General features: G+C 40.0%; 1 protein-coding gene across 1 annotated transcript; it reads right to left on the reverse strand.

Annotated features, from left to right (window-relative positions):
• Positions 1–1,314: 1,314 nt before the first annotated feature.
• Positions 1,315–10,482, reverse strand: LOC128870229 (uncharacterized). Its single transcript, XM_054112828.1, has 3 exons — positions 9,871–10,482; positions 4,725–5,923; positions 1,315–2,059 (listed from the first exon to the last, which is right to left on the reverse strand). Exons 1-3 carry the CDS (start codon positions 10,480–10,482, stop codon positions 1,315–1,317), a joined length of 2,556 nt encoding a protein of 851 aa, XP_053968803.1.
• Positions 10,483–11,034: the final 552 nt, after the last annotated feature.

Below are 11,034 nucleotides of genomic sequence, written 5' to 3' on the forward strand. Positions count from 1 at the left end.
GTCCGCCAAATCGAGACTCATATGCCGGAACAAATGATAATCGGAGGGAGCTATGTCTGGACTATACGGCGGGTGGGGTAACACTTCCCAGCCAAGCGTTCCAAGGTATTTTTTGACACCCACCAAATGCAGAGCATGATTTTCTTGCCGTGAATATTCTGCTTGGCCGTCGACGTTGATGCGTGGCCGGGCAAACCCCATGATTTTTTGCGTTTTGGGTTATCGTAGTGGATCCATTTTTCGTCGCCAGTCACCACCCGATGCAAAAAACCCTTCCGATTTTGTCGCTCGATCAGCAATTCGCACGTAAAAAGTCGCTGTTCGACGTCGCGCAGCTTCAACTCGTACGGGACCCAATGTCCTTGCTTTTGGATCATTCCCATCGCTTTTAGACGCTTGCAAACGGTTGAATCAGCAAGCTCTTCTTGGGTTTGGCACGAGTCCTCGTTTACCAATTCCCGCAATTCCGCGTCCTCGAACTTTTTGGGCTGGCCAAGACGCTCCTTGTCTTCGGTGTGAAAATCACCACTTTTGAATCGTCGAAACCAGTACTCACATGTTGAAATCGACGGAGTATGGTCTGGTTAGGCCTCCTGCAGCAATTCACGGGCTTGGGCTGTATTTTTTTTCAAATTGAAGCAGAAAAGCAAAGCTTCCCGCAAATTGCGTTTCGACGGCACGAAAGTTGACATACTCGGAGCACGAAAACACTGCGTTGTTTATACTTCAGCGAAATGACAGATACTGATAAACAAAGCCTAGGGATGAGGCTTTATCATGAATATATATTCAGTATTGCCAACGCGATAAAGTGATAAATAGCGCCATCTGTGTGTCACCTTTAAAACTAATTCAACCTCCCAATACATGTACTTCAACAAAAAACACATGGCCGTCGTACAAAATCCAAAGGACGAATCACCTGTTAGGTTTGAAAAAATTCTTAAGCCTTTTCAAGAATGTTTATTTCGGCGGGATGCGCGAACACAACAATTGCCTGAAATACATATAAACAGCGAGCGCGTTCGTTGTAAATTCAGAAGTGACTTCTTTACTTTTTACCTCATGTTTATATAGGAAAACTTAACTAACGGACCATGTATAATTAATGTTATGTTATGTTATTCTATGTACTTATACATATATACATAGTGTTATTATGGCAGAATATACTTTGAACAATTTTATAACAATTCATTTCGGATAATTACTTAAATTAATAATTAAAACTATAAAAATTCATTTCGGATAATTACTTAAATTAATAATTAAAACTATAGGCCATTTGGCGTAACACCGGCCACCTTGAAAGGCTCATGGTCCTTCAATGTCTGATGGCAGTACGGCGAGCTTGTGAACGGGGGGTTTAATTACGCCCGCTTTGGTTGCCACGTCTGCTACGCGGACCTTGCCGTCTTGCCCTGTTACGATGGCGGCGACGCGGCCGAGCACCCATTGCTGCGGTGGTGCGTTGTCCTCCTGAACCAGGACGAGGTCGTTCAGCTCGAGGTTGCGTTTCGGATGCAACCACTTGCTCCTCTGTTGAAGACCCAACAGGTAGTTCCTGGACCACAGTCGCCAAAACTGTTGCTTGAGACAACAGACAAGTTGCCATCTGTCGCAGCAACGCCTTGGGCCCATCGATACTTGGGCTGGTGACAGCGCTCGAAGGGGGCACCCAACTAGTAGGTGCGCTGGTGTTAGGGCCTCTCCATCGTTCGGGTCCTGACTCAGTGGTACCAGGGGTCGCGAGTTGAGTACGGCCTCGACCTCGACGAGCAGCGTCTGCAGTTCTTCGGCGGTGAGCAGCGCGTTGCCGATTGCGCGCACGAGAAGGTGTTTGGCGGACTTCACTGCCGCCTCCCATAACCCGCCGAAGTGCGGTGCCCTGGGTGGTATAAAGGCGAAGGTGAATCCTTCGTCCGTTGCGTATTTCTGTACTTCCGTTTGTTGGGCCTCGAAAGCATCCCTCAACTCGCGAAGCTTGCGATCGGCGCCGACGAAGTTGGTGGCGTTGTCGCTGTATATTTTCCGCGGCATTCCTCGGCGTCCAATGAATCTTTTTAGGGCGAAAATAAAACAATTAGAAGACAAGTCTGTTACTAGTTCTAAATGTACTGCCTTTGAAGTGAAACAAACGAACACTGCGATATATGTTTTTACTGGGGGTCTACCTCGTATTTTTAATGTAGTATATACGGGACCACAAAAATCTACTCCACATATTAGAAAGGGTCGTAGTGCACGAAGCCTATCGGCAGGCAAATTTCCCATTATTTGGGTTTGCAGCTTCGGCTTATAATGAAAGCAGTGTGTGCAGTTTCGAACGGTACGACTACAAGTTTCTCGAGCATTGACCAGCCAAATGCGGTCTCGGAGAAGCGCTACCAATGCCTTTGCTCCAGCATGGTGATTTCGAAAATGTAGGTACCGTAAGTATGTGGTAACGAAGTGCGAGTTCTTGCTTAAGAGCAATGGGAACTTGGCATCATATGGGAGAGGCGCATTTAATAGGCGGCCTCCTACTCGGAGTAAATTAAACGACAGCGACAATTCCGAGTAGTTGTGCAAAAACGGATTAAGTTTTTGCAAACTTGAGGGTAGGGTGGTACCTTTGGTGAGTTTCATAATTCTTCACCATATTCAACATGTTGAACCACCTGAATGACTTTGAGGAAACTTAATTTAATATCCTCAGCCGTCAGCATTTGTGTGAATGTCGCAGATGGGTTTCTAATGCGTTTTATCCATCTTAATATGTAAGCGACAATACGAAGCAGTTTTTGATGAGGAGATACTCTTTTGGTGAGTTCCATAATTGGATGCGATTCATTTGCTTAAACAACTAAAACTGTTGCGTTCCGTTTCTTCTCTAATGCTTCGTCTCCTGGAGAGAGCTGGAAGTGGGTGGTTGTTGGCCATAACGCTGGGTCTTCTAGGAGGAACTGTGGACCACTAAACCAGATAGAATTATTCAATTCGTCCACGTTACAACCCCGAGACACTTGATCCGCGGGATTTTGCTTAGTTGGCACATGTCGCCAAGTAGCTTTATCCGTCAACTCTTGGATTTCGGACACTCTGTTTGCAACAAAGGTCTGTAGTACAGATGGATGCGTTTTGATCCAATGCAAAACAATTTCAGAGTCTGTCCAGAAGTTTATATTTTCAATTGACCGACTCAACATTGGCGCTATTCGTGACCATAATTTGGCCAGCAAGTGGGCTGCCGAGAGCTCTAGACGCGGAAGAGATTTAGTCTTCAGCGGAGCCACTCTAGACTTTGCAGTAAGCTGCGTACATTTTGTTCCACCAGCCGAATGGCTACGTATGTATATACAGCAGCCATACGCTCGAATTGAGGCGTCGGCAAAGCCATGAATTTGGCAGCTTGCACTCGACTCGGTATGTACAAACCGAGGAATGCTTATTGATGGTAGCTGCAGTAGATTGGCTTTGAAATTTTCCCAGCTGGTGTCGAGGTGCAATGGAATCGACTCATCCCAATCTAGTTTTTGCAGCCAAAGCTCTTGCAATAAGATTTTTGCTTTGGTAACTAGTGGGGCAAGTAAACCAAGAGGATCGAAAAGACGAGCCGAAACTGATAATATGTTTCGCTTAGTGGCTCGTAAACTGGTAAAGTTGTCATTTAAGACAAACCGAAACAAATCTTCCTTCGGCAACCAATGGATTCCAAGTGTTTTTGTGGAGTCTGTGTGATTGAAGTTTAAGGCCTTCTCAGAACTCTCACAATCGAAAAATGATGGGTGATTTGAATACCACTTAGATAAATTGAATCCTGCCGAGTTTAATATTTTAACTACCTCACTTCTAATAAGATCTAGAGATTCGAAATTATCGGATCCTGTAAGCAGGTCGTCTACATAAAAATCTCTTTTTATTGCCTTTGAGCCGAGTGGATACATATGTGTATTGGCATCGCTGAGCATTTGTAAACACCGTGTAGCGAGAAATGAAGCAGGCGCAGTGCCGTATGTTACGGTGTTAAGTCGAAAGATTTGAAGTGGCTCAGATGGATGTCGTCTCCACACTACAAGCTGAAAGTTCTTGTCTTCTTCGTGCATGAGAATTTGGCGGTACACTTTAGTAATGTCCGCCGTAAATGCATATTTATGCAAACGAAAACGAAGAAGTGTTGAATACAGCTCTTCTTGGATGGTCGGCCCAACCATCAAGATTTCATTCAACGCAATTTGAGAAGAGGTACGACTTGATGCGTCGAAAACAACACGTAATTTGAAAAAATTCTTAAGCCTTTTCAAGAATGTTTATTTCGGGGGGATGCGCGAACACAACAATTGCCTGAAATACATATAAACAGCGAGCGCGTTCGTAATTTAGTCGTCGTACTTTCAGGCCGAAGAACGCATTGATGCGGAATGAAGTAGTGTGGCTCACTCGGGATCTTATTATTTGTTGGGCTCATGTGACCCAATTCGATGTATTCATTCATGAACTCCAGATACATTTGACGAAGTTCTGGATCTTTCAAGGTCTTTCTCTCCAGGGCCTGAAACCGCCGAGACGCGGTTTCATAGGAATTACCGAGTAATTTACGGTCATCTTTGAAAGGCAGTCTTACTTGAAGCCTTCCTGAAGGCAAAACTTTAGTAGTTTTTACGAAAAATTTTTCACACTCTATTTGTTCAGGTGTGAATTTTGTCGAACTAGCTCCTGAAGGTATTTCTTCCATCGCCCAGAACCTTTGGACAATGGAATCTATATTTGCTAGATCTTGTTCAGTATGGCATAATGTGCTACTGACTGTGGGAGGAGGACGTTGGTTGGAGGCGTATTTGCCAGACACAACCCAGCCTAAAAGTGTCTTTTGCAATGTTGGGTGATTGGGGCTGGCCTTGATCTGGCCTACAGCTAAAAGCTCGAAAAATGTTTCAGCACCTAACAAAAGATCTACCTTTTGAGCCTTATAAAATTCTGGGTCCGCTAAGCTAATGTTTTTAGGAATTTTCCAGCCATTAATATTTACGTTACGATCTGGATGGCTGACTGAAATGGATCGCATTATCCAAAACTGTGCCGAAAACTCATAATTATTGACCCGCGATTTTACAAACGTATTTAATTTTGTCCTTACTTTTTTGGTTGCATTTCCGATGCCGATAATATTTAAAGTCGTACTTTCGCGACAAATTCGTAATTTCTGCGCCAAATCCTCTGTCATGAAATTCACCTGAGATCCAGAATCCAGCAAGGCTCGTGCAGCAAGGTACTCTCCGGAGCTACGTTTTACGTTGACTACGGCTGTAGCCAACATAACCCGATCTGGCGTACTCGTCGTGTGCATGGCATGCGAGGTCGAAAGTTGTGGTGCAGTTGCAAAGGATACAGGGTACTGGTGCAGCAACGTGTGATGCGAACGGTTGCAAACACGACACCGATCCGCTTTGCACTTTGAAACTGAGTGCCCCTTTCGCAAACAATTTATGCATAAGGGGACTGATTTAGCAAACTCAAATCGCTGCTGAGCAGAGAGAGTTTTAAAAGTAGGACACGCGGGTATACTATGATCATTTGATTTACAGTGCGGACACACCGGCTGTTTTATATTCGAAGTCACTAGGGCAGCTTTTGCCCTCCCCGCATGAAGGTGTGGTTTCTGAATGCTGTGACTGTTTGACGGCTTTAGCCTCGACGTTGAGGCTTCATCGGCAGATAAATGTTGGTAGCGTTTACTTAATGCTGCCTCACACTCATGCCATAATGGCAGCTTATCATAATCCAACTGTTCCTCCCACTTTGACCGAGTAACGGTGTCAACTTTTGACATTACGAGATGAATTATGATAGCGTTTGTGATGTTTTTCTCGTCACCTAACGACAGCAACGAGTCGTAAACAGCCGACACTGTATCAATCATTGTGCGCAATGAAAGCGCAGATGGCTTTGGGATAGTTGGCAGTTCAAAAAGTTTGGAAATTGTGTCGAAAAATATTAAGCATTTATTGTCATAAACTTTTTTGAGACTAGCCAACGCCTTCGAATAATTTTCACCGACATTTGGAAGGCCTTTACCGTTCCCAAAGCTTCACCAGACAGACAGTTAACCAAGTTTTTTTTTTTTTTTTTTTTTTTTTTTTTTTTTTTAAAAAAACACCTATTGGTGTATTTATTATATAGCAATCTAGCACAAATACTAATAAGCTATTTGAATTTGACTTAATTTGATACGGTTAAAATTACAAAGTACTTATCCTATGATATATGCACTTTTTGTTTCTGTAAATGTTTTGGTCACTACTTTTGTTTGTGACTGGTTTATTTATTATGTATTGTTTATAGATAGTTCACTATTTTTTACACAAGTTCAAATGGTTTCACTCGTTTTAATCTTCTGGTTAAGTCATCGTTTTCGAGGAGCTGGAGGGCCTCAATGTTGACATGTTGTTGAAGTCGTTGTTCATGACTTTGCGCAAACTTTTTGATAACGTTGTCGACAATTTCAACATCCAAATCCTTATGTAAGTTGTCATTTCTGATGTACCACGGAGCATTAACAATAGCACGGAGCACTTTATTTTGAAATCGTTGAATGATCATTCTGTTGCTTTGACTGGTACATCCCCAGAGCTGAATACCATAAGTCCAGATTGGCTTAAGGACTTGCTGATACAAGAGCAGCTTGTTGTATGTTGACAAGGCAGAATGTCTACCCAATAGCCAGTACATCTTTCTGTACTTTATTTTCAACTCTTCTTGTTTTTTCTTGACATGCGGTTTCCACCTGAGTTTTGCGTCAAGGGTCATGCCAAGATACATATTTCGCTGAATTCTCGTACGGAATGATTTGTTGATTGATGTATACTGGTTTATGGTCGATTCTTTTATTAGTGAAGTCGACGTGCACAGATTTGGTTTCGTTGAGTTTTATACGCCATTTGACTGTCCAGCGCTGTATCTCAGTAATGGCTGTTTGTAATTTTTCTGTTGATTCAATGTTGTTTTCACCAGTGGCCATTATTGCAGTGTCATCAGCAAACGTAGCAACGGTATTATTTGTAAATGTAGGGATATCACTAGAGTATAGGAGATATAGGATTGGTCCTAGTACACTTCCTTGTGGTACTCCCGCTTGAATTTTTTTCAGGTCAGAATAGGTGTCTTCTTGTTTTATTCTGAAGTAACGTTCTGTTATGTATGATTTTAAAATTTTTGAGTATTGAGCAGGAAGAAGTATTTGTAATTTATGATTTAATCCTTCATGCCAAACCTTGTCAAAAGCTTGTGCAACATCCAGGAATATTGTCGAACAAACTTTTTTCTCTTCTATCGCCTTTTCAATTATGTCGGTGATTCGGTGTACCTGATCAATTGTAGAGTGCTGATTTCGGAAACCAAACTGATGATCAGGAATGAGGTGTTTCTCTTCGATAATTGGTTTTAACCTTTTCAAGAGAAGTTTCTCGAACAACTTTGACATAATCGGCAGCAATGATATTGGTCGATATGAGGTTGTTTCATGTGGCGGCTTCCCTGGCTTTGGTATCATTATAACTTCGGCAACTTTCCAAAGTTGTGGAACATATTGTAACCGAAGTAATGCATTAATTATGTTGGTTATTTTCATTAACGATTTTTTTGGAAGTTCTTTTAGTATTTGGCCAGTGATAAGATCAAAGCCAGGTGCTTTCTTAGGGTTGATATTACTCTTGATCTCTTTTTTGACTTCAGCCGGAGTGACGAATGGTATTATCCCGTCCATTTGTTCTGCAATGTATGGTAAGGGATTAATGCCATTAGCTGCATTTGGTTGAAATATGTTTTCAAGATGATTTGCAAATATTGTTGCTTTTTGCTCATTATTTCTGGCCCAGCTTCCATCCACATTTTTAATTGGAGGTGTTTGTATGATTGGTCTCTTTAGATTTTTTGTAGTCTTCCAAAGCGAATATTCAGTACTGGAGTCGTTAGTAAGCTCACGAAGAAAGTCACTTATAGAGTCATTTTTTAACTGTCTAATTTCATTTGTTAATTGTGATGTTAAATTATTCAGTATTGTTTTATCCCGCGGGTTTCTGGTTTGATGCCATTTTTTTCTCGCTTTTCTTTTTTTTTCTGAAATAAGCTCTACTATTTCTTTAGGATAGCAATTGCCTTTCAGTTTTCTTTTGACTTCAGGTGTATTTTCCCATGCTGAATACTGTATATCGTTGACTAGTTTTTCCACCTCAAGGTCTAGTTGTTCTTCGGTTTGTAGTGGAACCGCTGGTTCAATTCTATTTTCCAATGTTATTCTAAAGCTTTCCCAGTCCGTTTTTTTGTTGACTAAAGTTGGATTTGTTGGCTTAGAAATTATAGTTTCGCTTAGTGTTAATACTATTGCCGAATGGTCTGAGTTTAACTCTAAGATTTCATCTATTTGCATATAATTACTTCCTAGGTTTTTGGTGACGAAAAAGTCTATTAGATCTGGAACTTTGTCAGGATCAGTGGGCCAGTAGGTGGGCTTCCCTGTAGAAATTACGTCACACCTGTATGTTTGTATTGCATTTAGCAATTCTTTTCCTTTTGTTGTTGTGAGTCTCGATCCCCAATGTGTGTGTTTAGCGTTATAATCACCACCTATGATGAATCGATTTCCAACAGCTCTGAATAGTTCAAAGTAACGTTCTTGTTTGATATTGTGTTTTGGGGGACTATATAAGCTAGCTGTGGTAATATTTTGATTTTTAGTTTTAATACTTAACATAGTTGCTTGTATATCTTCTGCTTGAAATTTGTTTTCTTCGTGATGATATATATTTTCTTTTATAATTATTGCACTTCCACCCTTTGCAGTATTTTCTGGGTGAATTGTGCGATATGTTTTATAACCTCGAAATTTAATGTACGATTGATTAGTTAGATGTGTTTCTGATATTAGGCACACATCTACTTTATTTATGTCTAGGATTGCTTGTAACTCAGCTTGACGTTTAAGTAGTCCATTTGCATTCCATGACATAATTTTAATTGTATTGGCCATTATCTCCTTTTAGGTTTGGAAGTAGTTTTTTTGTTACTACTTTCCAATTTGATCACTCTCTCATTCATGTTTGAAAATGATTTTTCAAGTATAGTCATTTTGTTCAGAATGAGTTGTAGACTTTGGCTGATATTATTGTTTTGATTGTCAGTCACATTTTTTTCTGCTGTATTCAACTTAGTGACAGCAGCATATGACAATTTATTTTGTGTGCCCTTAATTTTATTTTCAGTTTGCATAACTGGGGCTTGCTTAAGGATAATTTTATTGGCTTTATTATTACTATTAGTTTTAGGTTTTTGGATCTTGCTGTTTCTCACTTTTTGCAACTCTTTTGCTACAATACATCCTCTGTAGTTGGCCGGATGATCTCCTCCGCAGTGAACACATTTTGGCGCTTGTTCTTTTGTTTTGTTGCATTCTTGTGTATGATGTCGACCAGCACATTTAACGCATCTAGCTGGTTTGCTGCAATATTTATTGGTATGCCCATATGTTTGGCAATTTTTGCATTGCGGGACAAGTTTAGTTCCCTTAATCGGCACAATTTCTACTTGACAGCCTAGTATATTTGTGATTTTGTATATTCTCTCAATATCTTCATTATTTTCAAAAAACAACATGAACATATTAAGAGGAGTTTTTTTCTTCCATGCTAGCTTATTTACTGCTGCCTTTATTTTATATCCTTTGCATATCAGATCTTTCATTATATTTTCTGGGTTGCAAGTGTGATGCAAATTTTTTGCCATAACTCTTATCACTCTAGTTTGTTTATTTTCATAAGAGTGGAATGAGTTTCCATTTCTGTTTAATGTTCCAACTACTATTCTGTATGCTTCAGAATCTATGCAATTGATTTTTACAGTTGTATCATTAATAATTTTTGTTTGAAATGCATCTGCATTTATTGTGGATATTAATTGATTGTAGAGAACTTCATATGATGTGATATCCTCCAGTATAATAGGTGGTGGCATCGGTTCTTTTTTATTTTCTTTGGTATTAGTTTGGCTGTTTTTGTTTTTATTTTTATTTTTGGGAGTGGCTGGAGAGGGTGTTGTATTCATTTTCCTTTTTTTGGTTTTATGCTTAACCCTTATCCACTCAGTTTCTTTAGCCAGCTCATCCTCATCTGTATGATACTCAATATTTTCGCCATTAACATGGGTTGGTGTACTTGGTCTTGATGAAGCAGGGGTTGCTGATCTTGTAGCAATCAAAAAGGGAGTACCTGGTCTCCCTTTTAATAGATTTGCCTTCAGTTCATCTATTTGTTTTTGTAAATCCGATGTGAAAGCATTCAATCGGATGATTTCATTGTTTGCAATTTGCCATCCATTGGTAGCATATTGCCATTGATTGTATAGTTGTTGTTCATTTTGGCTGCGCTGATAATTCTCTTGAAACAGCGCTTGGTTCTGCTGACTGAGTATATACTCATTTGGTGTATTCGTTATAATGTTATTGACACTCATTTTGCCACATTCACATTAAACATAGTTACACTTGAATTTATTTGTTTTGCGATAGCTTAGTGACCGATATATATTCATATACGACCACCGGATATCACTCGCGATATGATATCATCTTTGTTAGTTTGAAGTTATATTATATTGTTGTCGTTTTAATATTGGCACAACGCACTTGGTAGCCTGCCTTTCGATGCCTCAACGCAGTTGTATATAGAATGAGTATTTATTTGGAAATATTTTACGCGATGGCAACTCTATAACGATTAGCTACTGGAGCATAAAATGTTAGCATAGTTTTAGGCCGAGCTTATTTTCAGCTGGCTGAGTTGAGCTCAGTTAGATGACTTTGCTCTTTTTTTTTTTTTTTTTTTTTTTTTTTTTTTTTTTTTTTTTTTTTTTTCTTCTTTGTTTTGTTTGATTAGCACTATTCACTGCTCAGAATGAGCGCCGATGTTTTATTAACGCAATATGTGCTTTATTAGCCGTAAAATTGGCTTGTTTTTATACACTTCCGATAGGGAAAACTTTCTTCTATCGAATTAACACTGATTT

The sequence above is a fragment of the Anastrepha ludens genome, chromosome X (genome assembly GCF_028408465.1).
Source record: "Anastrepha ludens isolate Willacy chromosome X, idAnaLude1.1, whole genome shotgun sequence".
Lineage (NCBI taxonomy): Eukaryota > Metazoa > Arthropoda > Insecta > Diptera > Tephritidae > Anastrepha > Anastrepha ludens.

What these genes read in the sequence shown, in the direction of transcription:
- LOC128870229 (XM_054112828.1), bottom strand. Translation starts at nt 10,482, where the DNA reads ATGAGTGTCAATAACATTATAACGAATACACCAAATGAGTATATACTC. An exon ending in AAATTATTAATGATACAACT is followed by an intron (nt 5,924 to 9,870) that starts GTAAAAATCAAT and finishes ACTATCCCAAAG; the next exon opens with CCATCTGCGCTTTCATTGCG. An exon ending in ATAGATTCCATTGTCCAAAG is followed by an intron (nt 2,060 to 4,724) that starts GTTCTGGGCGAT and finishes CGCCCTAAAAAG; the next exon opens with ATTCATTGGACGCCGAGGAA.